General features: G+C 41.9%; 2 protein-coding genes across 4 annotated transcripts in view; both read left to right on the top strand.

Moving 5' to 3' along the window:
* fn1a (fibronectin 1a) overlaps positions 1-8,875 on the top strand; it is a 60,334-nt gene extending 51,459 nt beyond the window's left edge. For 2 of the 3 annotated variants that reach the window (XM_079518712.1, XM_079518711.1), the window contains exons 42-49: positions 137-356; positions 924-1,115; positions 3,311-3,449; positions 3,810-3,977; positions 5,162-5,287; positions 5,497-5,603; positions 5,882-6,001; positions 7,083-8,875. In XM_079518712.1, the coding sequence (XP_079374838.1) occupies positions 137-356; positions 924-1,115; positions 3,311-3,449; positions 3,810-3,977; positions 5,162-5,287; positions 5,497-5,603; positions 5,882-6,001; positions 7,083-7,157 (1,147 nt within the window). In that variant the 3' untranslated portion in view covers positions 7,158-8,875. The remainder of the gene's footprint in view (positions 1-136; positions 357-923; positions 1,116-3,310; positions 3,450-3,809; positions 3,978-5,161; positions 5,288-5,496; positions 5,604-5,881; positions 6,002-7,082) is intronic. The other variant, XR_013791403.1, reaches the window with a different exon arrangement.
* A 1,630-nt stretch (positions 8,876-10,505) lies between these two features.
* LOC306935475 (tubulin alpha chain-like) lies at positions 10,506-23,921 on the top strand. Its single transcript, XM_079518553.1, has 4 exons — positions 10,506-10,643; positions 21,545-21,767; positions 22,369-22,517; positions 22,696-23,921. Exons 1-4 carry the CDS (start codon positions 10,641-10,643, stop codon positions 23,668-23,670), a joined length of 1,350 nt encoding a protein of 449 aa, XP_079374679.1. The 5' UTR covers positions 10,506-10,640; the 3' UTR covers positions 23,671-23,921.
* Positions 23,922-26,631: the final 2,710 nt, after the last annotated feature.

The following is a 26,631-nucleotide window of genomic DNA, read 5'->3' as shown; positions in this document are numbered from 1 at the left end:
GTAAGTTATTTTGGGGTGGAAGTATTCCTTTAACCCGTCCCGTCCTGGTGGCTGAATAAAAACCCAACCATTTCTATCTACACTCCTCTCTCTCTGCTTTTCAACCTTTCATTGTCCTGTTTCTTTCTCTTCCCAGTTTCAACTCCAACCACGTCCACTTAGCTGGAACCGGAGGCCAGAGCCAGCCGGGCCAGCAAGGCCAGCACATCTACACAGAGTACCAGAACCTGGGTCCTAACAATGGCCTTAATGTGCCTGGTACTGGACCTAGGGAATCACAGAGACCCACGATTGGACAACCACTGGTCTACATCCCTGTGCCAGGCCCTGATGGAAACAGAGTACCCTTCGTCAGCGTGAGTGAGACTCTCTTTCTTTTCCTTCCTTGATCTCCTTACTCCCCCCCCCCCCCCCCCCCCTCTCTCGCACTGTGAACACAAACATTAGCCTGTGACTGGCCGATCACCCCATAGTGATGATTTGATTGGCTGAGCAAAGTACGTATAGAAGATAAAATCACACCCGTGTGAACTGAGTGGTGTAAGGTCTTATATAGACTGATCAACTGTGGTCTGACGTAATGTCTGACGCAACCATGCTAATTTTTTGGTACGAACAGACACGTAAACTAACAAAGCCAGTTGTAGGAGTGGTTTACACCACTCAAAAAGTGAGGGCAGAAAAGTGAAGACGCCAAAAAATGATTGGCCAGATTTGTGATGATTTGATTGGCTGAGCACAGAATGTGATGTAAGATGATGTATGATTATAAGAGTGCCCCTCACTTCACACGAGTGTGATTTTCTTGGATAAAATGACGCTATGCACAAAAACGAATTTCACCCACTTTTTTTACATGTAAGACTGTGATGTGACAATAAAGCTGATTCTGATTCTTATCTTTGGTCTGTTTGGTCCAACAGGTGAACGAGGGTCGGCTGCCTGGCCTCGGGGGTCTGGCGTTTGGCTTCCCTGACAACGAGACGAGTTGGTCAGAGTCTTTGCCCCAGGAAGCAAAGACTCTGACCACTCTCTCCTGGCAGCCCATCCCCCACAGCACCGAGTATGTGGTGTCCTGCAACCCTATCACACACCTGGAGGAGAAGACCTTCCAGGTACTTGGACGGACGGACGCACGCACGGACGCACGCGCCCACGCACGCACGCACGCACGCGCACACACACACACACACAAACACGCACACTTGTATTACACTAGAGCTGCAACTATCGATTATCAATGTAAAAACGTGTGAAGTGAGGGGTGCTCTTATCATCATACATCATCTCATTCCGGCCAATTAGAAATTGCGTCCTCACCTTCGTCTTCAATGTTTGTGTTTACACAAACACTCAAAACTGCCCTAATTAGTCTGATTCACTTTAAATCCTTATTTCATACTTTTTCGTACAACCGTCTCAGCCGTTCTACGAGCTTGTGCGTCGCAACATGGTAGATTGTGAGCTTCTCGGACAGCTGCTGGACAAACATCGATATCTATTATACAATTGAAAAGGTGTAACGAAAAGGTGTACCCAACCCAGGAAAAGGGACCCAAAGTCACACACTGCGACACGTCACTGACACACTGCAACACGCTACACTCACACGACAGTGACGTCACAGACTTACCCTCCGCGTCGATCCACGGCTATCTCCTCATGTCGCGCAGCACACTGACACTCAACACCACCCCCGGAACAATTGTCATTGCACTGCCACTAAAGCCGGCAGCCTTCCACACTCACAAATAATATCAATATCAATAATAAACACAAAAACGCCACAAGCACCGACACCCCCGCACGCACACACTCACACACGGGCCACGGAACACTGTTGCCAGGTCTATGCAAACAAGCCCAGAAAAAATGCCATACAACACGCTACTCACACACACTACAACACGCTTAAAACTCGCGGACCTGGCAACACTGCATCCTTTTTTCCCATTGGCTACTGTTGCTAATTTGTTGCCACGTCTATGAAAACAAGCACAGAAAAAATGCCATTCAACACGCTACTTACACACACTACCACTCGCTTACAATACGCGGACCTGGCAACACTATATTCCCTCTCCCATTTTCTAAAAGCCCACCACGTGACCCACACGTTTTTATGATACGTATCTCACATCCGGATGCACCACCGGACGTTACACACTACACACACACACATTAGGATAACAACAAGACGAACGCTTGCCAGCCATACACACACAGACACACACACACACACACACACACACACACACACACACGCTTGCCAGCCACACACACACACACAGTACAGCCTGCCGGAAAACAAAAGTAGAAGAAGAAGAAGAACAACAACAACACACCGCACACACTGATTTTAACTTGGATGGAGAGCGCCGCGATTACATACACAGTTAAAATAATGCAAACACGAAAATTGCGCGAACGACTGCGTCGACACCTGGCGTGGAACAAACGGCACGAACCGAGGCGCATATATGGATAAGAACAACAACACCAACACTACACGCACACGCGCGCGCTGCAACAACGCGCTGCAACACAAAACAGCTACGTACAACGCAGTATCACTGCAGACACGTGTGTGTGTGTGGTGTGTGTGTGTGTGTGTGTGCGTGCGGGCGGGGGGAATTTTGGATCGCCTCGCGATGCAGCTCAAATGGCACACACACGCCACAAAACGCTAATAATAATACAAAATAAGAACACTACACTAATAACAACAATAATATCAACAGTACAGAGAACAGTGCAGTACACATGAGACATGAGTACAGTACAGAAAGAAAGCTCACATCAGAATATTAATCCATGTAATAATAATAATAATAATAAAAAATAAGAACACAACACTAATAACAACTATAATATCAACAGTACAGAGTACAGTACAGTACATCAGAATATTACTCCATGTAATATAAAAAATAAGAACACAACACTAATAACAACAGTACAGAGAACAGTACAGTACACATGAGTACAGTACAGTACAGTATACTGTTCCTGCGCCTTGCCATGCTCGCTTTCATACGCAAATACACAAAACCAAACAAGGCCACTCAGCCAGCTTGGCAACTTTGCGCTTTCCAAGCAAATGCATAAATGAAAACATCATGGGTTGCCATTGCCTTCTTCCCATTTGCGTATCGCATAGCGCTAGGATGAGCGGGCCGAAGGCCCGCGAAATTCTAGTAATTCACATGAGGCACACGTGCATAATCACACAACTGGGAGCACACAGACACACACACACACACACACACACTCACATGCTTACTAATCTCTTTGTCTCGCCCTCGTGTAGATGAAACTTCCTGGAACGTCCACCAGTGCAACACTGATTGGCCTGACCTCTGGGGCGTCCTATAACGTCGTAGTGGAGGCCATGCGGGGCGAGGCTAAAGAGAAGGTTCTGGAAGAAATCATAACCGTGGGCAATGCCGGTACAGTATTCTGTCCTAGTAATATGTATTTTTTACTCATTTGGGACAATTGTGCTTAAATACAGGAATATAGTATTTTGTTATGTGTAATGTAACATTTGTTTGTATTTGAATGAATATTCATTACTATACTGCACGAGCATTACAATAATTGGTCAATGTAGTTATGCATAATGAATATAGTAACTGTATTTGTAGCAATTGTGCCAATGTAGGCGAAAGTTCTAATCAAACTGCTAGTTGTTGAATGAATACGGATGAATTTGTTCTTTTTCTATTAGCATTAGCAGAAATACGTCAGTAGATCAGAAAAACAACACCCATCTGATGGTTCTTTTTCTTTCTCTTCCATCCTCATAGTTCCAGGTGACCTCCCCATCGGCACCACCAGCGACGTGTGTTACGACACGTTCACGCACACCTACCACGAGGTGGGCTCTGAGTGGGAGCGTATGTCCGAGACCGGCTTCAAGTTGTGGTGTCGCTGCCTGGGACTGGGCAGCGGCCATTTTAGATGTGATTCATCCAGTGAGTGGCTTATTAACCCCATCCCAGCATGCTTTGCAAACACCCGACCAAGTGCAATAGAATTAGAGCTCTTTTTTTATTCAATTTATGGGACTTTATAATACATGGAGTGTGAAATGAATATGTATGAATATTCTTTTACGCATGTCGTAATGTCTCTGACAGAGGAACGGCTTTCTCGCCAGCCATATTTGACTTTTGTTTTTTGTTAGTTCAGAAAAGCTGGCCCATCTTCTCAGTTAAATAAAGGTCTTCATAATATATGTAATACAAAATGATAGAACATAAAGTTCTATTCTACCACTGTGTAAGCAATATCACACAGCAGGGGGCGCTATTGTACTTTAAATCAGTACAGCTGTGATTCTGTCATAACTATAATTAGTCATTTAGAGATTTATCTGCATGTTCTCAAAAGTCATTTGTGGAAAGTAAGTACATTTTTATTTAGTTAGAACATCTAGTAAATATAGAGTTAAAAGTCCCATTGCTGTCATACTCTATGACAGCACTCATGGAAAGCCTCTTGTCCAATCAAATGACTTGGTCGGAACTTATTGTTGAAAAGTCTTGCATGGATAGCCTTGAAATGCGATACAGTTTATGCAATTGTATACATTTCATATTCTCTCTGTGTGCGTGTATATATATATATATATATATATATATATATATATATACTGTATATATATATATACTGTATATATATCATTCTATCCATGCTAGCCCCATCTGCTGTGTTTCTAAAAAGTAAAAACATGGCAGTATTAGGGGAAAACCGCCAGCTTAGCAAATTGCTGTAGTCTCGGTTATTGTATTGTCCGTCAGTGTGTTTAACTTGATGATACCAAAAACTGAGACAGCCACTTGCCGCAGTGCAAATGTCATGAGTTCATGTGTGTGTGTGTGTGTGTGTGTGTGTGTGTGTGTGTGTGTGTGTGTGTGTGCCTAATACACAAGATGAATCTATCCAAAGGAACAACCTGCCTTCACAAGTAAAACATATTGCACTGTCTCTCAAATTGAATGAACACTCCAGATTGTGTATGAACTTTATACATTTCTGGATTAGGAATAATATGACACCCCCCCCCCCCTCCCATGATCAGATTCTCACCATCATTAACCCCTCTCCTTTCTCTCCTACCCCACCTCTCCTTCCTCCCTCATACAATCCTGTCCAGAGTGGTGTCATGACAACGGCAAAAACTATCGCATCGGCGAGAAGTGGGATCGCCACGCCGAGAATGGCCACATGATGAGCTGCACCTGCCTGGGCAACGGCAAGGGAGAGTTCAAATGTGAACCGCGTAAGTAACGGACACGATGCTTGAGAGAGCGTACAAATGTACCTGCAAACTCTCAAGAAGTTCAATTATGTTAGTCTGGCGATTTTGACTGTGTAAAGGCATACAGGTACAAATTGATGCGGAAGCACAAAATGATTAACTCGGTAACCCAGTTTAAAAACATTATATGTAATGGTATTTTTGTTGATTTTGATTTGCGTTTCCTCCAGATGAATCGACATGTTATGATGATGGGAAGATGTACCAGATAGGAAACCAGTGGCAGAAAGAATACCTGGGAGCCATCTGTACTTGCACCTGCTATGGAGGGCAACAGGTGGGATGAGAGAGAGAGAGAGAGAGAGAGAGTGTGTGTGTGTGTGTGTGTGTGTGTGTGTGTGTGTGTGTGTGTGTGTGTGTGTGTGTGTGTGTGTGTGTGTGTGTGTGTGTGTGTGTGTGTGTGTGTGTGTGTGTGTGTGTGTGTGTGTCTGTGCGTGCATGCGTGCGTGCGTGCACACATGTGTGCTTGCATGCATGTGTAGGCACGCATGCTTGTCCATGTGTGCTTGTCCTTGTTTATGTGCGTACAATAACGCTTCTCCATCCTTGCTTCAGGGCTGGCGTTGTGAGAACTGCAGGAGGCCGGGAGGACCGACCGAGGTGGACGTTGACCTCCTGCAACCTGTACGCTCAGATGTCTACGACGTCTACAGAGAGAATGCCTTGCGCAAGCTGGTCAGTGACTCCCTAATTGTACAACAGGATATGGTTCCTGTCTGGGTATTAGACCTAATCACCAAAAGACTGTTGGCAGACCTTGTGGCAATATCATTTACATAAAAGTGTACGTCCCCCTGGATGTCTATTTCTGCTATCATACCAAACGTATTCACTGCTTACAATTTCGATGCCGCCAGCATCTTTCAAAATAAAGGTGCTAGAGTGCCAGCAGATATGGCAGATTTTACTCTGAAAAGCATTCCGTTCCCCCCCAAAATCGGGAGGCATAATCTTCCATTCTTACCTCGCGCTGGTCACGCTAAAGTCTCTCTAGAAGCGTTAATATTCCAAACGAGAGGCATGCTGAAGTCAGAAATGAAGACAGAACATTGCCCATCTGGTCAAAACCATGGAGAGTTCCCTAGATTAGGAGATAAGAGCCATTCTTTTGCAGCCGCAAACAAGTGAACGGCAGTGCGCATGAGCGAATCAACAAGGAGTACATTGCAGAAGGAGAGGCCAACCAAAACAAAAAGATTTATTTTTAATATATCAATAAAAAAGACCAAAAGACGCCTATACACGTCTTTAGCATCCCATGGTTTTGATATAAAAGACATGTATACACGTCCTTAGCACTCATAACTAATAACTCATGGAATTCGTAGGCTGACAATTTGTGATTTAAGGGAAGGGTGCAGGGGGGGAGGGGTTGGGGGGCGTTCAACCTAGTTCCATGTGGGAGGGGGGAGGGCCCCCCACACCGTTGGGAAAAAAAAAAGAAAAAACTTCAGATGAATACCAGAATCACACAGATACCCCCTCAGATCACAATTGTCTTCTGCACCCCTGGTTTAAGCCGTATGTATACTTAGTTGCACACTGGCGTCGAACACAGCACAACTTTGAGCGCATGTACTGTAGATGCTATTTTCGGTGTTTGACACACGTGTGCAACTAAGTGTAACTCAGTCTTGAGAGAATTTACTTTACTGAAGATGAACTCACTGAAGCGTCTGGCATGTGCATTCCCTCAGCAGATGTCCATAACTAAAAGAATGTCTCCCCCTCCCCCTCTCTCTGCTTGCACCTGCAGAACATCCAGTGTCCTATTGAATGCCTGAGACCAGAGCTGCTTGCTGACGCGCACAACACCTCACCTTTGGAGTAGTGAGGAACGGAAGAGGAGGAAAAAAAGGATGGAGACAAATAATAGGGACCCCCAGAGTCTCGCCACGGAGTCGAGACCAAACTCTCCTCCACTATTACACAAGACTTTTCTTTACTGTGCCTTAAGAGACTTTTCCCTCATCGAGACATTGTCGCAATAAAGGCCTTCTCCGTGCCTCCCAGTGCCTTGAAAAGACGCCCGCTTTGCCTTCTCCCAAGATCCACCCTGCGTATCCACGCTGACCCTCTGCAGAGCCAAAATCAAGCGTTTTAATCAACCTTTACAGTCTTTACTGTTGCCCTGCAATCAGGATTTCCTAAATCCAATGTATTTTAGAAATAATTGTATGTATTGTGTTGTTTGTCCAGTCTACCAGAGCACCATTTCTGCTGCTTCGACACCTCAAACTGTCCTTCCCCAGCGCCAAAATCACTCAAACACACTCAGATAAACACACTCCACTCCAGCTGCTTTGTGCACAGGAATTGTGTCGTTTTACATTTATATTTTAACATGTTTTATTTGTATATAAACTCAACCCGTTCTCATTCTCATTGTATATTTTTTATTTTTTATTTTTCTAACCAACACTAGAATCTATACAGATCAAAGACACTCTGTTCTTCATGGCCCACAGTGTGGCATCGCTTTATTATTCATTATTATTACAGACATGTGTTTTGTTTTTAATAGTGGGAAGAGCCAGTGAACAAATGAGTCCCTGTCCTTCGTCAAAGTTGTGGCATTTCCATATTGTGGAGTCTTGAATTCCAAGATGAATTCCACATAATCTAATAACATTCCATGGCATGTTGTACAATTGTCATGTCATTGTTGTCTCTGTCTTCAAAGGCATTTCAACCAGGAAAGAAAGTAGTGTTCTAAATTAGGGCTGCAACTATCAATTATTTTCTTAGTGAGTATTCTATTGATATATATATATATTTTTTTTGATTAATTGAATAATCTTGAAGCACATTTTTATATGAATATCAACTAATCGACGCAAAAAAGAAGAAGAAATGTTTTTTATAATCGACTAAATTGAGTAGTCTGATTAACCACTTAAGCCCTATTTTATACTAGAACAAATGAGGTATAGACCCAGAAATGTCCCTCGGTTCTATGTCGTGGTCTGAATATTTACAAATTTACATTCAGTTGCTGCCATTTCCGTGCAAGTTATTGAAAATATAAACTCTACAAAAACTAATTTATGCTTGGTTGTGTACCGTGTCGCACATCATAAATTGCAGCTCACAATGCATTGCGTTGTGAGTGTTGTGCGACACCCAGGAATTATGTGTTCAAATGGTGGTCTGCATATATACATGTGATTGTGTCAACTCTATTGAATGCCACTTGAGAATGTTTGAAGTTACAAGTCAGTTGTTGTAGCAATTACTGTTATAACTATTCCATAGGTGATGAGCAAAAATCCACTTTTTACCCATCTCTTTATTGAAAGACCTGGAAAATCTGATGTTGTTTTCAGATTATATGCATACAGGTTATAAATGTGTTCATAATGTTTAGAAAATACTTCTTTTTAATTCCTATTTTTTTATTTATCCCTTTTATCCAAACATTTTGTTTGAATGCTACTTTGGGGTGTACACTTTGTTTGTTTATTTGTTTTTTATATTGTTGGTGCCAAAGTCTGAACTACTGTGGACAGTTCTTTTTAATAAATGTGGACAAAATCCAAGTCAATGTGATTATTGTATTGTTCAATATGTGTTTTTGTTATCATCCTCATCACTTCAGATTAGTAAATGTTACTAAAATGTTTTGTTGGTAGGTTAAGTCAAGCATATTTCTAGTCTAGTCTAGCCTATTACAGTATATGTACATCATCATATGTTACATTTTCACAAAATACTGCAGTACATAATTTTGTTCTTCAATGCAATCAATGCTGCGGTGTCACATTAAGAGCAGAAATAGGGGGTTGGACTTCCACACACTGACCATACCATTCAAAACAAGCACTCCATGCAAGCGAAGGTGTCCCCCCGCAATACCCCTGCCAGGATGTCAAACTTCTCACGGCTCAAGGTTGCCATCTGGGCCCTGGGGTCACCACCTTCCCTCTTGTACTTCTTGTAATTCTTCATCATAAGATCTCCAGCTCAATGTCGTACAGCCCTCACCTTCTCCTGTCCCACATCAAAGAATCCAGCCTCCAATTAGTACATTTTTGTTTCAATTTAAGGACAGTAACATTTTACACTCATTCAGCATGTCAAACAAACTTTTAACATATACAAACTAAGATAAGCAACTCTACATGTCCAATTATTAATTGGACATTGGGCAAATTTGGGCAAGTGGCTATGGCCGAATTTAGGCCAAGGAGTGTTTTTCGTGCAAAGCCAATGCTTGGAATGGGTTCCGAATCATGAAACCCCCCTAGTTTGACATGTCACATGCTACTTACAGCATCATTGTCTGTCCTGATGAAGGTCTAATGATTAGACCTTCATAGAGTCACTCTAATCGACCGAAACGTCGACCTAATAAAGAGCAACATTTTGGCAAGTGACTGACAGTGTGCAGGACCTTTTCTTTGTTTTTCAAAGATACCCATTTGTATGCTCTATTGCCCTACGCACCTGTCGCTATCCTTCTGAGGTGTGCATCAGCCTTTTGCTATAAAATAAAAATCACACCCGTGTGAACTGAGTGGTGCAAAGTCTTATACAGTCTGATCAGTGACGTCACACACTAACCATAGCAACCATGCTCATTTTTTTGGTACGAACACGGGTACACGGGTCCAAAGCCAGTTGTTGGAGTGGTTTGCACCACTCAAAAAACAAAACTTACAGCATAATGAAATTTAGAACATTTTGCCTTATATTGGTTGTTGATGGTATGGTACCCCAACTTTCAGCAGCTGTAAAAAAAAAAATCCCCTAGGAAGGTTGAATAGAAACCAATGTGGGATATGTTAGTAGACACCTTTACAAACATATTGGTGAAGAAAATTCTTGGTAAGAAATGTATTCCCAGATTTGACATTATTCTGATAATATTCCCTGACTACCGTAACGTAAACATATTATTAATGTAATCTCTGGGACCAGAATCTACACTGTATAATCCTCAGTGTTCACTGTTTTTAACTCTCATAAAATAATAGTACAAAATGAAGTCTGCTTTAGATTATCATTGATCTCTCTCTAATCTAGGTCGTCCTCAGACAGATCCGTAAGGGTCCATTTGGACCCCTGGTGGTCCCCGGACCAGACGATGAGAAACAGTGGGGGAAAGGCTAGTGGGAGGAGTTTGACAACGTCACTTTGAATGTACGTACACTTGAACGTCGCAGTTGAATAATACCGTGACAGCTCCACACACCTGACATTACTTACTTACGAGGTCCACATTGAAGACCGTGTGAGAAGATTACAACCAAGATCACTTTTTTAAAGTATTTTCCTACCTTCATAGAATACATTTCTACTGTTTCGAGGCACAATGGTAAGTTGAAGATTGATTTATCATACTTTTTCCCACTTTAATACCATCATCTAAATAAATTGCATTTAGCCTAAATGTCTGTGTCTCGTATGAAATCATCACTTTAATTTCAGATGTCTCTCTTTTATATAGGCTACAAGAGAAGGGCTAATCGTTACGTATCGCACAGTGTTCTGTTAACACCTCCTTTTATTGCGATTTCCACGTCGTTAATTCAAGTATTAAGCAGATATGGTATAGCCCCTTTCGGAATCCTTGTTTACATTTTCTGTATTTGGGGAGAGTGGGAGACGTCTTCCCAAATACAGAAAAGGTAAACAAGGCCGGGTCCCGAAAGGGGCTAGGATCAGTGGTCAGTGGATCAGTCAAGTGGCTGTCTGTAACTGAACGCCAGTAGCAGACACTGACTGACATGTGCAGCTGTTTTTAATATGTGCAGGGTGGGTGTGTGTTTCATTTATGTTTTTGTCTGCAGCTGTACAACTTCATGTTGACACACACACACACACACACACACACACACACACACACACACACACACACACACACACACACACCTACAGTAACAAGTTTTTAACGACACACCCTCGGTCTATTATTTTCGGTACACCCACCCACACATTAAAATCCTCGGTGTAAATGTATGCATGTGTCTTAACTCGGAGTCTGTACAAATGTGTACACTCTCATTCTCACTGAGGATTGCAGTATGAAGACGTAGGCTGCAGCAAAACCACAATTGTGTGTGTGTGTGTGTGTGTGTGTGTGTGTGTGTGTGTGTGTGTGTGTGTGTGACTTGCAAGCCAGTGTGTCCTTCCTTAGTGTAGTAAGTAAAGGACCCCATCAGATTTTTAAATGTGGGACCCTAATTTGTACACTGCAGGCCCCTACCAATGGTCCAATTAATTTAACTCTTGTACAAATGCAACCAAATGGTCTATTTCATCTTCTAACCTGAACCCATTGGAACCCTGGGGGTCCCTGTACCCCAAATTGAGAACCAGTATTATGACTGTAGCAGGCAGCGTGTCATTGTGTGGTGCTGCAGTACTGTATTTATTGCCCACTCAATCTTTATTGTCTACTGTGCACTTTTTAACTTCTTACTGTTATTATTCTGTGGTGCTGTGCACCCCCATTCCCTCTGGGGATTAATAAAGTGCTGTACCTTCTATCCCGTCCTTACAGTAACAAACATACTGTAAAAGTACTAATTATGCAGATATACTGCATCGTTGTTTATTACTTTAATGTTCCATAGCTGGCAAAGTGGGCTTGATTTCAATAAGCCTTTATGTGGTGCTGCTAGGTAGGCTGGTAGCTTCTATCAGTTAATGCAAGTTTGAGTACAAGTATAAATACTCAAAGTTAAAGTACCTGCAATTTGAACTTAAGTACAGTACTTGATTAAATGTACGTATTACTTTCCCCACAGCCCACACATGACTGTGCCTTTAGAAAACCCCTCTGCTACAGAAAGGTGCAATGCAGCTTAATGCATAATAATCAGTTAATGCAAGTTTATAAGTACAAGTATAAATACTCAAAGTTAAAAGTACCTGCAATTTTCATTTAAGTACAGTCTTTTCCCCACAGCCCGCACATATTTGACTGTGCCACTGCCTTTAGAAAACCCTCTGCTACAGAAAGGTGCAATGCAGAGGCACAGTTGGCTCTGCGTCTCTCAGTCGCAGCAAAGACCCCTGACGCATCAAAAATAGATCTGACTGACTGGCAATTCCTATATTTGGCTGGTGCCCCACAGAGCAGGTGTTGCCACACACATACACTGTAATACTCCCCAGTGTTAATCTAACTCTCAAGTGCGTACAAATGAAACAAATGGACCCTCAACAGTCAAATGGGTAAATTAACCCAGAATTTCACTGCGTAAAACCTACTTTTGCAGCACTTGGGTTGGGGGTAGAAACTTTTTTTCAGATTGGGCTTGGTTGCGAGCATGAAACCCTAGGGCCTAGGCTGACTTTTGTAGATTTGCAGCTAATCAAATTGATATTTGGGTGTGTTAGAGATTTAGGTCTGCCCAGAGCCAATGTGCAAGCAATAGCAAAGATTTTTAATATATGAAGATGGTCGATCCTGGTTGGAGCTACTAGAGGCGAAAAAATGTTCTCCTGAGTGGGCGTGGTTTGCTTCTCCCCGACAGATTTTTTATTCTTATTACAGCCTACTGTATATTATAATATATAGAATCTCATCTTAAATGTGGGGCCAGAGGCCCAGAGCCCTCTGTGTCATCCATCAGACTGCAGATGGACAGAGAGTCTTCAGATATCTTCCCAAATCTCGCAAGAGTGTGTTGCTGAGATAGAGATAACAAAGTTGATTTTCTCCTGATTTGTCTTACTAAAAAAACATTTTAGTATGAACATCTTGGAGATATTGTTTGCCTTGTGACGATCGGGTCCAATATTTAGTTCAGTGACCATGGAGCCAAAGAATGGTTCAGAAGCTGTGTTCACGTTCATTCTCCCATTGGAAATGAATAGACTCCAACCTGCTTCCCGTCTCAAGGTGTGTGTCGACGTCACGCAGATACGGGAAGTAAACCGGAGATCGCGACTCTTGCTATTTCCCTCTTGGGTCGTTGTCAACAGTTTTGAAAATGCACGCCTAAATCTAACACACCCATTACCATTTGATTGATTACGGTAGCTGAAGTTATGTTGCTTACATCATAGTGTACATGGGGCCTTAGGGCCCATGTTCCAGTGGTGGAAAAAGTACTCAAATGTTTTACTTAAGTAATAGTATCTTCTGCAATATAGAAATACTCTGTTACAAGTAAAAGTCTGGAATTTCAAATTTATTTGAGTCATTGTGCAGAAGGTCCCATTTCAAGTTTTCAAATTTATGAAAATATTGTGAGCATTGTGAGCTTGTTGATAGGCTATTTTCAAATAAATGTGGGTAATGTTTTGTCATAATAACCCAAATGTGCCAAGTAACTAGCAACTAAGTTTTCAAATAAATGTAGTGGAGTAAAAGTACAACATTTGTCTCTGAGATGTAGTGGAGTAGAAGTAAAAGTATTGGAAATACTCAAAGTACAAATACAAATTGTAAAGTACAGTACTTAGTACAGTGTGTTCACACAAAGCATTTTTTGAGCATTTTAGATAGCTCTGGTCCATAGCTCTAATGCGTTGCATTTAGAGCGACTTCCGCCGCTCGCATGAATGCAGACCAGCCTCTCGTCTTTAGTGTAAATAAAAAGAACTTTTTTGCTACTCACCAAAACAAAGTCGGGGTGTGTCATTAGAAAGCCTACTTTCCTTAGTGGAAGCACTCTGAGCCCCCCACCACACGTATAAACGGTACTTTTTGGCCAGATAGGGATTTTTTTTCACCGGAGGAAAAATATTCTCTGAGGCAATTCTCTGGGCAATATTGGGTGCATACGGGCAATATCGGTAGAAGGCGCAGTGGAGTAACAAAGTATTTTTTTTCCGGTGGAAACAAAATCCCCTTTTGGCCAAAAAGTACCGTTTATACGTGTGGTGGGGGGCTCCAAGTGCTCCCACTAAGGAAAGTAGGCTTTCTAATGACACAACCCGCCTTTGTTTTGGTGAGTAGCATAAACGTTTTTTTTATTTACGCTAAAGACGAGAGGCTGGCCGCTGGTCTGCATTCATGCGAGCGGTGGCAGTCGAGAGTAACATAGCTCTAAATGCAACGCATTAGAGGTATGGATCAGAGCTAGACTTTTGAGTACTTTGGGTATCATTTCCAGAGTGTGTACTTACTAAGTGTAAGTACACAGAGCATTCAAGTCAGGTCGTAAATGACCATGTTGTCACAGTCAGGTACAGCCAGGAGGATCAAACGTGACATTGATGAGTGGTGCTCCGCTCCAAAAGTTGGAACTAAGTTCTACTAATTAACCCAAGGTTAAGAGATTTGGTCATGGACCCTCATCTGAAAATGTTTTATGGCAGGGAGTCAGGGACCCACAGAAGACAAGATTTGTTTAAAGAAATGCCAAAATGAAACTATTTAAAAATGAATAAAGACATTTTCTAAAATAGCACATGTACAAGCTCGCATTGTACTTTGTGTTTAATAACTTGTCAGCTCAACAAGGAGGAGTGAAGTGTGCGCTAAAGATGCCTAAAGGAGTTTAGGCGTGTCTCAAGATTGCCGATTATTCTACCGTCAGTTCTGTTTGAGTCAAGAGGAGGCATGCAGGTCTGTAGGGCAGGAATGTAAACTGGTTTTCTGTGTATATTTCAATATATTTTGACTACTCACACCGTTGCACATTGATGCTGGTAGCTAGGCTGGGTAATATATTGATATCAGAATCAAACTTTGTTATCACATAACATGGGTAACTAGAAAAAGTGCCCTTCTGGGCACAGGTCTCCACCAGGAGGATAGGACTGTGTGAGATGTTTGGCAAAATGTTTAGGAGTAATATAAGTTTTGTTTGCCTTTGATGGCAATTGGATGATTTGAGGCATTTTGTTCCAAAAATGTGTTTTGCAAAAATCAACCTGTTGGTGGCGCTATAACAGGCCAATGTGAAAAGGGTGGGATATATTCCTCAGCCTAGTAAGAAAAATGTGTGAAAGATTTCACGTAAATTGCATGCTGCGTTCATGATTTGAGGCTTTTGTTCAAAACGGGGCAATCTTGCAAACTGTGAAAGCCAATTATAGCCAATTAGGATGGAATATGAAATATCGGACAGATCCGACTTGAGCACATGACCATAGAGATACTGTGTAACGATTTGTGAGATTTTTGGACAGAATCTGGAGGAGTAATATCAAAAAATGTGTTTTACAAAAGTCGGCCTCCTGGTGGCGCTATAAAAGGCAGATGCGGAAAATGCAGGTCAAAGGTTTGTCCTTGGCCTCTAGGGAGTGTGCATGCAACGTTTCACGCAGATCGGTGCAGTTTTAGGTAAAAAATGTGAAAAGCTGCCTCATGGTGGCGCTATAACAGGCCGTTCTGGAAAATGTGGGGCAGAGGTTCATCGTTGGCATCCAGGGAGTGTGTGTGCAAAGTTTGGCATCGACCGGGTTAACGGTGCCGGAGATTAGCTGGTAACAGACGGACGGAAGGACACACACACACACACACACACACACACGGACACACACACACACACGGACGGAGTGCAAAACATACTCTCTCCCCATGCCTTCGGCCTGGTGGAGACAACAAAATGAAAAAATGAAATGAAATTCTTAATTGTGCAGGCCCATGCATTGATGGTAGAGAATGGAAGCAGAATAAAGTACATTAGAAAAAAGTGGCTAAATGTGCATAAGTCATGAATGTATGTAATGGGTCATTAAAACACATATGATTCAGTGGCCACAGGCTTAGCTCTTATTCAGCAGTCTAATAGCAGCAGTGTAATACCTAAAGCAGGGGTGCCCACACTTTTTTGACCTGAGAGCTACTTTCAAAATGACCAGCATAACAAGATTTACCCACCAAAAAAAATATCCCATTGCTGAAAATAGTTTAAAGATGTACCTGAGGGGTTTTTGGAATAGTATTGCATTGGGGGTTTGAGAGCTGACATGCCCTTTTTTATATTTAAATTATATATTTTTTAGGGGTGATCTACCTGAACCAGGTCAGGCACCCCTGACCTAAAGAATAGAGTAAAATGGACCATTACTGCATCAAAGGTAATCAACAAACTGGTCATTGGTCAAATTGTCCAAAAACATAAAGCTATTTTAGCAATGTGTGGAACCGAATCAAACAAAATATATACTTCTACAATTCCAAGACCCTTTCAGGGTGGGGAGGTACCCACTTCCAATATGATTATTTGACCTATAGAGCAGAACCACTGCTCTATAGGTCAGTGAAAAAAAAAAAAAATCAGCACTTGGAAAGTTGTGCACAGGACCTGGGTTTGAATAGCATGATATGAACGTTAACAGGGCGCAGCTTCAATTCCTACCTATTCTAGGCTACATCACTTTCTGAAACATAACTCTTCAGAGGAGATTAAAAGTTTTGTCTGAATGAGGTCATTGAAGGATTAAAAATATTTCACCAGATCCTCAAAAGAATGTTATGTTGCATTGAAATTCAGTCTGATGGAAATGCATCACTCCTGTCTAAGGGCTTGGTCAATTTACATAAAATCAGTGTAGCCTAAACACTTCACTTGTAAACTAGTCCGAGATCAGCTGTCGTAACATTAGGTCAAGTACGTGAGGGAAAAAGGCCAGCCATGATCTCAATTAGAGCCTTTGACCTCATTGTGTTGTATTACAAGACTGCTTGTCAATCATAGTGGTAGAAGGTACTGTAACCTGCGGGTATTAAATGTTATGTCTACTGTATATCGGTTACTTTGTCTGATATATCGGACATTATTTGACATTTGTGAATACAGATTTGTATCAAAAACTGTGCAGTCCATGTGTCCCAATTTTCAACCTGATGTCCCTATTTTGGGCATGACATCATAGACAAAATATTTTTAGGACCTTTTTAAAACATAATTTCAAAAATCGATCTATATAATGAGTTCTGTTATAAGCTTGTTAAGCTATTTTTAATTTTAAAAAATCACTATTTAATCAAATGAAAGTCTGTCAAAACGATTGACGAAATATCGGTCAAAACATCGATAATCTTTGGACTGCATCGGCCATCGAGTGCAGTATCCCACTAGATTATTATCCAGTAAGAGATGCATGCAGCCGGACTGTAATCTCAAGTCAGTGTGGTTGCAGTCTGGAGACACACCCTTCCTCCTTTTCCCTTTGCTTAACAGACACACCCTAACTGTTTTTAGCACTCACTGTTTACTATGTCATCCAGTTGAGTCAGGATGACATCAACACTATAACCTGTGGGGTTATAGTGTTGATGAGTCAGTCAGTGCTGCAAATTGTTTTCAGAACTTATGCAGCAGAAATGACTCCATAAGCTTTTCTAAATAAGGGAGTTATACTGTAGTCACATCATTATGTAGGATTTTTAGGGCACGGCCCATGATATTTTGATATCATATTCTCGTCATGAGACTAGTTATCGTCTGGTATTTTGATTTGTAAATTATATTGTGATGTGGAATTAGCTTTGTCTTTTCCTGGTTTAAAATCACTTAAGCTCTAATTTATACTTTATTTTCTTATTTAACTTTTTCATGAATTGATATTGTTAGAATTTGTCACTATCAACATTGAGGTATTTGGTCAAAAATAAAGTGATTTTGTCCATTTCACCCAGTCCTAGGATTGTAAATCTTCATTCATCTGAATGCACTCTGGATACATTTTCTATTACACAATACAATTGACACTGTACAGTGTGCATACAGTAAATTAAACATTAACCTGCCAAGGACTACTCTTGCCTTTTGTAGAATGCCAGTCACTCTTTACCGCCACATCTCTGGGTGTCAGGTTAGCATGGACTTTCCCACAAATAGTTAGTAGCCGAAAACTCAACCATTTTCTTGAATGGCACTTTCCTTAACCACATTAAGGCGTCCCTATTTTGGGCATGTCATACTCATTCCGACATCCTTATTTTTCTTTTTTTTCCTCCATAGCAAAAATAGTCAATCTGCAAGCTCAGAATTGTGATTTGTGATCATATGACAAAGTCTATAGGGCTTAAGTGGTTTACAGTGGATTTCAGGGGGTTAATCCCCCCCCCCACCAAAGCTAAGGCCTAAAAGAAAAACAAATCATGGAGCCTCACCAGAGTCCGGGCCATAACGTTACTTTGGCTTCTGACCCCCACAATGTAGGAAATGTATGGGCTAGGACTAGAAGACCCCCACAATGTAGGAAATGTATGGGCGAGGACTAGAAGACCCCCACAATGTAGGAAATGTATGGGCTAGGACTAGGGGCGGCGGTGGTTCAGGGGTAGAGTGCCTGGATGGTAACCGCAAGGTTGCCAGTTCAAACCCAGGCTCCCCAGAGTTACTGTCAAAGTGTCCTTGAGCAAGACACTGAACCCCTAATTGCTCCCGATGTGCTAGTTGGTGCCTTGCATGGTTTCCGCTGCCATCGGTGTATGAATGTGTGTGTGAATGTAATGCACACTCTCTGTAAAGCGCCTTGGATAAAGGCGCTATATAAATGCACCATTTACCATTTAGAAGATTGCCTCCTTTACTAAACATACCCTGCAACCAGAGTCTACTGACACATTGTCAGACAGCTTGAACATCCTCCTGATGACATCAACTGAGGGAAGCTATATCAAGGGTTCTCAACGTTTTTGGCCGGGGACCCCCGGAAATGCTTTGGCAATGTCTCGGGACCCCCGCCCCGCCCCCTCCGGACCCCCAATATAAATTGACTGCTACAATAACCTTAATAATAGAGACAATACACCATAAATAAATACTGAAACCAGATATAATCATTAGGGAAGGTGTATGCATGTACTATGTGTACTATTATGTAAACTCTTCATTTCCATTTTCCAGCCATTCAGTTGCAAAAAAAAGATTTTTTGTCTTTCTTTTTTTTTCTATATTTGGGGACCCCCCAAAATAATCTGGTGACCCCCCGAGGGGTCGCGACCCACGGGTTGAGAACCCCTGAGCTATATAATACCCCCCGTGCAAGAATATCCATTCTGTCATGTACGGTATGAAAACGTTTACAGTTGAATGCAGCACCGAATAGGCTGTGTGAAACCTTAAAGACTTGTCCTACTCTTTTCTACTACCATGAATCTCCCAGCATAATGGGTCAGGAAAAACCACGCCATATGCCTCCCTGCAGCGTAATACCGTAAAAAGGTGTTGATGGCTTAAAAACAATTTGAGCTGCAACAGCTGAAGTTAGGAGGCCTGAATGAGCTGGTAGCTGTCCTAGATAGCTGTCCTCCAGGACAAGCATACACAGAAATATACTTCCAGAACTGTGTGCACGCGCACACACACACACACATGCACATAAAGGAGTGTCAAGGAGTGCAGAACTAGGCTACATCAGAAATGACCTTGTCTCAGTGGTATGCAGAGAATGAGGCAGTCTTCAGGTTGCCCCAGTGTCTTGTGACTGCACAAAAATAACAGCTTGTTAACCATGTAATTTTTCTAATATATATCCTATAAGCCAAAGTCTTAAGATGCAAGTATAATTCTGTCCACAACAACACTGATGCAAAGCTTTGTATAGCCTTTATTTATATAGTACGTAAATATATTATAATAATAATTTTAGCCCAATCAAAAGTTTGGCTGATACTGTATATCAGCCATAATTGACCTTATGGTCATTGTATCAGCCGATGTGTCGGGGGAGGGGGGGGGGGGGGTGGAGGCAGATCAACAAGCTCACTGCTGACTTTTTAAATCTTTGACTAGGGATTAGGTGGTTTAAATTAAACAAACTTCAGATTGTGTATTTGTTTATGCAGTTTGCATGTTATTTTCATATATTGATGTTAGATAATAAGAAACTTTAACGTTTCTTGTAAAGCAATAGTAAGTTGGGAGACACTGGGTTACTTTTTGGGTCAAAGAGAGTGTAAAAGCAAGCAAATTCTAAATGTTGTATGTATACACAGGTTTCTCCAAACCTGTTTGCTCGCATACTGTATCAGTCAAGTCACGTCAGACAAATATATCTGCTTGTGTAGAGGGAGAGGTTAAAACCAACATTAATAGGAATCTCATACTGTAGGCAAGGCACGTTTATTTTTATAGCTCACTTTAACAACAAGGCAAAGTGCTTTAAACAAAACATTAAGCATTAAGATGGAGCATTAATAGGCATTTTAAAGGACATTTGAATAAAATAATGGAACAACTTACAGTAAAAGGCAGCTGCATGTAGAAAGGTCTTTAGCTTTGACCTTACAACTTAAACCCTATACTTAATTGACCAGCATATAAATATGCATATAGACATTTTATCAGAATGGAGTTAATTATTTCATTGTATCTTTTACCAGTCCATAGTAGCAGCCATGTGTACTTTTTGTCATAGTGTTCTTCTATGGTGCAACACTATTGTCTATGGTGTAACTAGCTATAGTTAGTAGTACATACTGTTCATTCATTCATTTAAAGCGCCTCTGTTTTACATTTTGAAGTTGAATTAAATGCATACAAGATAATTGTTTTTGTGCAGGGGGAGCTATAATTTAAAAGCTTTATCACGAAAAGTCTGTTATGCATGCCACCTTTTCCATTATGCTCTATCTATGCGTTTGAATTTCTAAGAGAAGCTGCCGCAGCTCTTTCAACATATTTGACCATGTTGTGAATGCACAACATGACTTTCTGACCTCTCCATCCAGCCCTCATAGCACACTTGTCAAATAAGAACAATGCAGTAAAGCTGCAGCCTTTGACTTCTCTCACACTGGAGATATCTCTTCTAAACTCTCTGCCTCCGCCCAGTGGTAGACTTCGGTGTTAACACTTAACTGTTGCACCTAGGCCTGTCACAATTATTAATCGTCTAATTGCAATAATTTGAGATAATCGCAATTATTTTGTCATCGTAATGTTGATGTTGAAAGATCAAGATCAAAAGTCACAAAGTGATTCGTAAGCTTGTAGATCTGCTATTTCCCCTAAAATAATGAATGTCAGTAATTTCTTTGTATATTTCAGTTATTTGTCATATCTGCCCTTACCATTTTCTGATTAACATGCAGGCAAACAGAAATGTATTCTTTATTCATATGTTCCAATGTTCAACACCAAAAACACCCATTCAACACACATTGTGAATCGCAATTATTTGTGAGACAATTAATCGTCAACTTAAATGTGTAATCGTGACAGCCCTAGTTGCACCCATAAAAGCAGAAGTCAGCAGCAATGGCAGCCAACATGTCTTTCCCCCCCCGCTCCGCTCACTGAACTAAACCTCCCTCCCCCCGTCACTCACTCCCTTCTCTCTCCTCCTCTTGGACAGCGTGAGTGCATCTCTGTACACGTGGGCCAGGCTGGCGTGCAGATGGGCAACACCTGCTGGGAACTGTACTGTCTGGAGCACGGCATCCTACCCGACGGCACGATGCCCAACAAACAGGCCCCCGGAGGTCACGACGACTCCTTCACCACCTTCTTCAGTGCGACCGGAACCGGGAAATACGTCCCCAGGGCCATCTTTGTGGACCTTGAACCCACCGTCATTGGTCAGTTACTTTTCCCCCGATTGTCCATACTGTGTTGTATTCTGTACATTGTTGTGATTGTTTGTAATGAGCTCAAACGTTTGAGGAAATTGCACATTATTAGACTGCAAAAGGAAGAATAAGTCTGCACACCGTTTTGAAAGCTCCCCAAAAACTTTATTTACCAAGGCTGGGTAGACAACGTTTCGGCCTCTGTGGCTTTCGTCACATTATTAGCCTAACTCATCTTATCTTATTCATGATGTACGCATAATGAACTTATCGTTATTAGGCATGTCGTTATATAGACGGATCACACCTGTGATGCGTTGCAAGCTTATAGATCGGCTATTTCATATTTTCACAGGTATGAAATCGGGCATCGCTGTATGAAGAAACGTATAAAGATGAAATCTTCCAGACAGCAACGATATACACAAGTATAAATATTAGGCCACAACCTACCTTCCTTGAGCAGTTCTAACCGTACATCTATATGGTGTGGCGATCAGTGTTTGAATATCACTGTGTAATAGAGAGCTCCGGGAATTAACCCATTGATTGCAGATGAGTTTTTCTCAACATTTACCGTCCTTTATTTATTTTATTTTCATTTTTCCAGATGAGGTGCGTACCGGAATATACCGCCAGCTGTTCCACCCTGAGCAGCTGATCTCGGGAAAGGAAGATGCGGCCAACAACTACGCCCGCGGACACTACACCATTGGCAAGGAGATCATCGACTCTGTCCTGGACAGAATCCGCAAACTGGTGAGCATTGGATAGTGGAATGCGCCACCCTGACCCAATTCTATCATGATTCATGGGGCATGACCTCATGACCCATGAATTGGGGCATGTATATTAGTTTTGTAGTGACCAATGGACCACAGACAAAAATTAAGAAAGATATCAATCTATTTATTGATCTTTCCTCATGTGTCCTAAGGCGGATCAGTGCACCGGTCTCCAAGGCTTTCTGGTTTTCCATTCTTTTGGCGGCGGCACTGGCTCAGGTTTCACTTCCCTGCTGATGGAACGCCTGTCGGTTGACTTTGGCAAGAAGTCCAAGCTGGAGTTTGCCATCTACCCAGCTCCCCAGGTGTCCACGGCTGTAGTGGAGCCATACAACTCCATCCTGACCACCCACACCACCCTGGAGCACTCAGACTGTGCCTTCATGGTGGACAACGAGGCCATCTACGACATCTGCCGCAGGAACCTGGACATTGAGCGTCCGTCTTACACTAATCTTAATCGCCTCATCAGCCAAATAGTCTCATCGATCACTGCCTCCCTTCGCTTTGACGGAGCCCTGAATGTCGACCTGACAGAGTTCCAGACCAACTTGGTGCCATACCCTCGTATCCACTTTCCCCTGGCCACCTACGCCCCAGTCATCTCTGCAGAGAAGGCCTATCATGAGCAGCTGTCAGTTGCTGAGATCACCAACGCCTGCTTTGAGCCAGCTAATCAGATGGTAAAGTGTGATCCTCGTCATGGTAAATACATGGCCTGTTGTCTGCTGTATCGTGGAGATGTGGTGCCCAAAGATGTCAATGTGGCCATTGGCGCGATCAAGACCAAACGCAGCATCCAGTTTGTAGACTGGTGCCCCACAGGCTTCAAGGTGGGCATCAACTACCAGCCTCCCACCGCGGTTCCCGGAGGAGACCTGGCCAAAGTCCAGAGGGCTGTGTGCATGCTGAGCAACACCACAGCCATCGCTGAGGCCTGGGCTCGTCTTGACCACAAGTTTGACCTCATGTATGCCAAGAGAGCCTTCGTCCACTGGTATGTTGGAGAGGGCATGGAGGAGGGAGAGTTCTCTGAGGCCAGAGAAGACATGGCTGCCCTGGAGAAGGATTATGAAGAGGTGGGCATTGACTCTTTCGAGGAGGACGAAGAAGGAGAGGAGTATTAGAATATTAGACTCACATTTGTTTGAGTTATTGTTTGGTTTGATGTTGCATTAAGTTTTTATGTTTCTTTTAATAACAAAACCAAACTCGATAAGGTTTGAAACTGTACCAATGAGACTGATCCATTGCATAAGCCTTTTGACATTTATTTTATTCACCTTGTTTCATCCAAAGGCTTAACTGTTGTACAGTAATCATTTTTTATGACTTTGAGCTCTGTGTTGTTGCTCAATAAATTTTCCTTTAAAATGTTTTTCATTCTATAGTCTTTTTTTTTTCTCTCTCTACCACCTGAAAATGCATCTTTCACTTTTCATTATTTTTAAAAGAAACGCAACTACCAGATCATATAACAACTTTCCCAAACTCAGATCTACTTTTTTCAACCAAATACTGTGTTAAGCCAGTGATTTTCAACCCTTTTCATATCCAGGTCAATTTTTTTATTCAGCATTTGAGCCATGGACCACCATTTGATGAGATTTAGCCTCTCAAACCCAAAACAAAATATTGTGTTAAATAAGTCCACAATTCCATGCTGTATTGATGTTGGTACCATAGGAGAGATAACAGTCAAACGTTGATCAAAATAACAAAATTCTTCTACATTCTCTCATTGTGTAGACTTTAACTCTTGACAACATACAATGAAACCAAATGGACCTGTAATGGACCACCTGGAACCTCAATGACCACTGGTTGAGATTGAGAACCACTGTGTTAAAGGAGCATTCAGTGATTTGGGTGATTTGGAAAACCACCCAGTCCGCCCCGGTAACAAAATGTGCACATGCACGCTCTACAGTGGGGGGAAGTGCAACAGGCCAACAGCATGTGCACCAAGGCCCGCCCCCACTCGATCATGATTGGAGGAAGGCCCCACTCATCCTGATTGGATGAAGGTTTTGCCACCCGCCACCAAAACTGAAACTAGGGTTTTTTGACCCCAGGGGCTCACTGGGGACAGGGAGGAACTCCTTATATGGCCAGCACACTCTATAGTAGGGAGGATTATCCAGAAAAAAAGAAAAAATAAGTGATATTTGAATTAAGTCAAATCACTGAATATACCTTTAAGCTATTCCTTTATCATGGCCTAGCTCAGTGGTTCCCAAACCTTTTAGCTGGAGACCCAAAAGAGACATTAGACATTTGACTGGGACCCAAACTAGTGAAAATAGCAGATCTACAAACAACACGTCGCTTTGCGAGCTTGTAGATCGGCTATTTTCACTATACTTATTAAACATTTGTTTAAGAACAAAATAAAGGGACCCATAAAAATGTGTCCGTGACCCAAATTGATCCTGATCCAGTGTTTGGGAACCACTGGCCTAGCTAGTCCAACATTAAAGTACACTCACTGACTGCTAGTCTGTTTTAGAAGTGCTTGTGGGCTCTACGGTTGGCAATGTTGTACTGTCTATGCATCTGTTAACACTTTGGCCCCAGAGCGCACTTCAGGCAGGTTTGCCATGGAATTTCTGTGCACTTTACTGCTCCCCGGAGGATAAACCCTGCTGATTCTGTTGACCCCATGGCCTTTCCTCTAGCACCACCCTTAGGCCAGAATTTCCACCTATACACGGATATCTCAAAATCTAATGGGTGTGGATCGCCATAAAACTGGCAGAGTACATTCATGCTCCCTGGAGGATGATCTCGTAACCGCTTGAGTGGCCCCATGACCTAACGCGTCTGTTGGAAGGGCTCTCCAACCACTCCACCTTCATTGGCAAAAGTCCTAATGGTACCTTTGTTTCTTACTTTCAAGTGTTTGTTTACAATGTATGTTATGCCTTCAGTGATTATACATTATATAACCCTTCCCCAAATCTGACACAATACGTTTTTGTTTGTACAATCTTGGGACCCCATTTGGTAAAAGGAAAAAGAAAAACAATCATTTGAATCTGTCTTGAGAGATTAGTTCCAATTTAAGTAATCCATTGCAACCTATCGAGTGTCTGTAGTTAAATGGCACAGCCACCAGAGGACAGTCAAAGCAAGCTTACCGTATGCATGGGGTCAATCAATGCTAATTTAGTGTTTGGCTACATGGGCCTTTCACTTGATAAAAATTACATACTTTCAAGTGTTGTAGACACTTTCTACTTTCTTTGGATTGTTGCTCTGTTCCAAATAAAGACATTGTGACTGTCTCTCCCTGTCACCTGTTTCTCTGTAAATATTATTCAATTGTTTGCTTTAATATGATTACTGTATCATGCTCAGTGAGTGACCTTTAGTACTCATGGAAATGAGTCACAATTAAATGTGTCATGTCTGCTGTTCATTTTTGTTTTATTAACATAACATGCGTTCCCCATGGAAACTTCCTCTGTGTCTACTACACGCTATGTAAAGAAATATTAGTTCCTTGACATTCAAACAATCCACTGTGGACATTTTTATTCCTTATCCAAGGAAATGATGGACACACAATGTCATCTAGCACTTTGTGAAAAGGCAATTAGCCATACAGATATATTAACAGTATGGTAGGTGATATTCCTTTGTTCAAGTGTTTAATAACTACAGTATCCTGAGAGTATACTCATTGCGTTCATAGTGTTTGTTCAGTAACAGGGGTCTCTCCACTCGTTGATAAACAGGTTGGGATATCAATTTTATCCAACCAGGAGAGATATCTCACACAGGCTACAGGATAAACAAGTAAGATTGGAAGTGATGACATGGAAATTATGAATGATCAGACAAAATGGCAACTGTAACACTATAAAATTGAAGCTGATAAATGGGTTTCCAGTCCTGATTGGTTGAAAATTTGCAACCCACCTGAAAATGTACTTTCTCTTTAGAAGACCGGGAGACCCCGAACAAACACTATATATCTAGGCCTACCTATATCAGAATATAGAGCTTTAACATTTCTTCTTTTTTTTCTTTTGCCAAAAACAGTTTTGTTTTGACCAAAGCTATCACTTGCCCTACCTTTAATA

The sequence above is a fragment of the Electrona antarctica genome (assembly GCF_951216825.1).
Source record: "Electrona antarctica genome assembly, chromosome: 13".
NCBI lineage: Eukaryota > Metazoa > Chordata > Actinopteri > Myctophiformes > Myctophidae > Electrona > Electrona antarctica.
The sequence above is the reverse complement of the archived record's forward strand: the minus strand, read 5'-3'. Positions and strand labels throughout refer to the sequence as shown.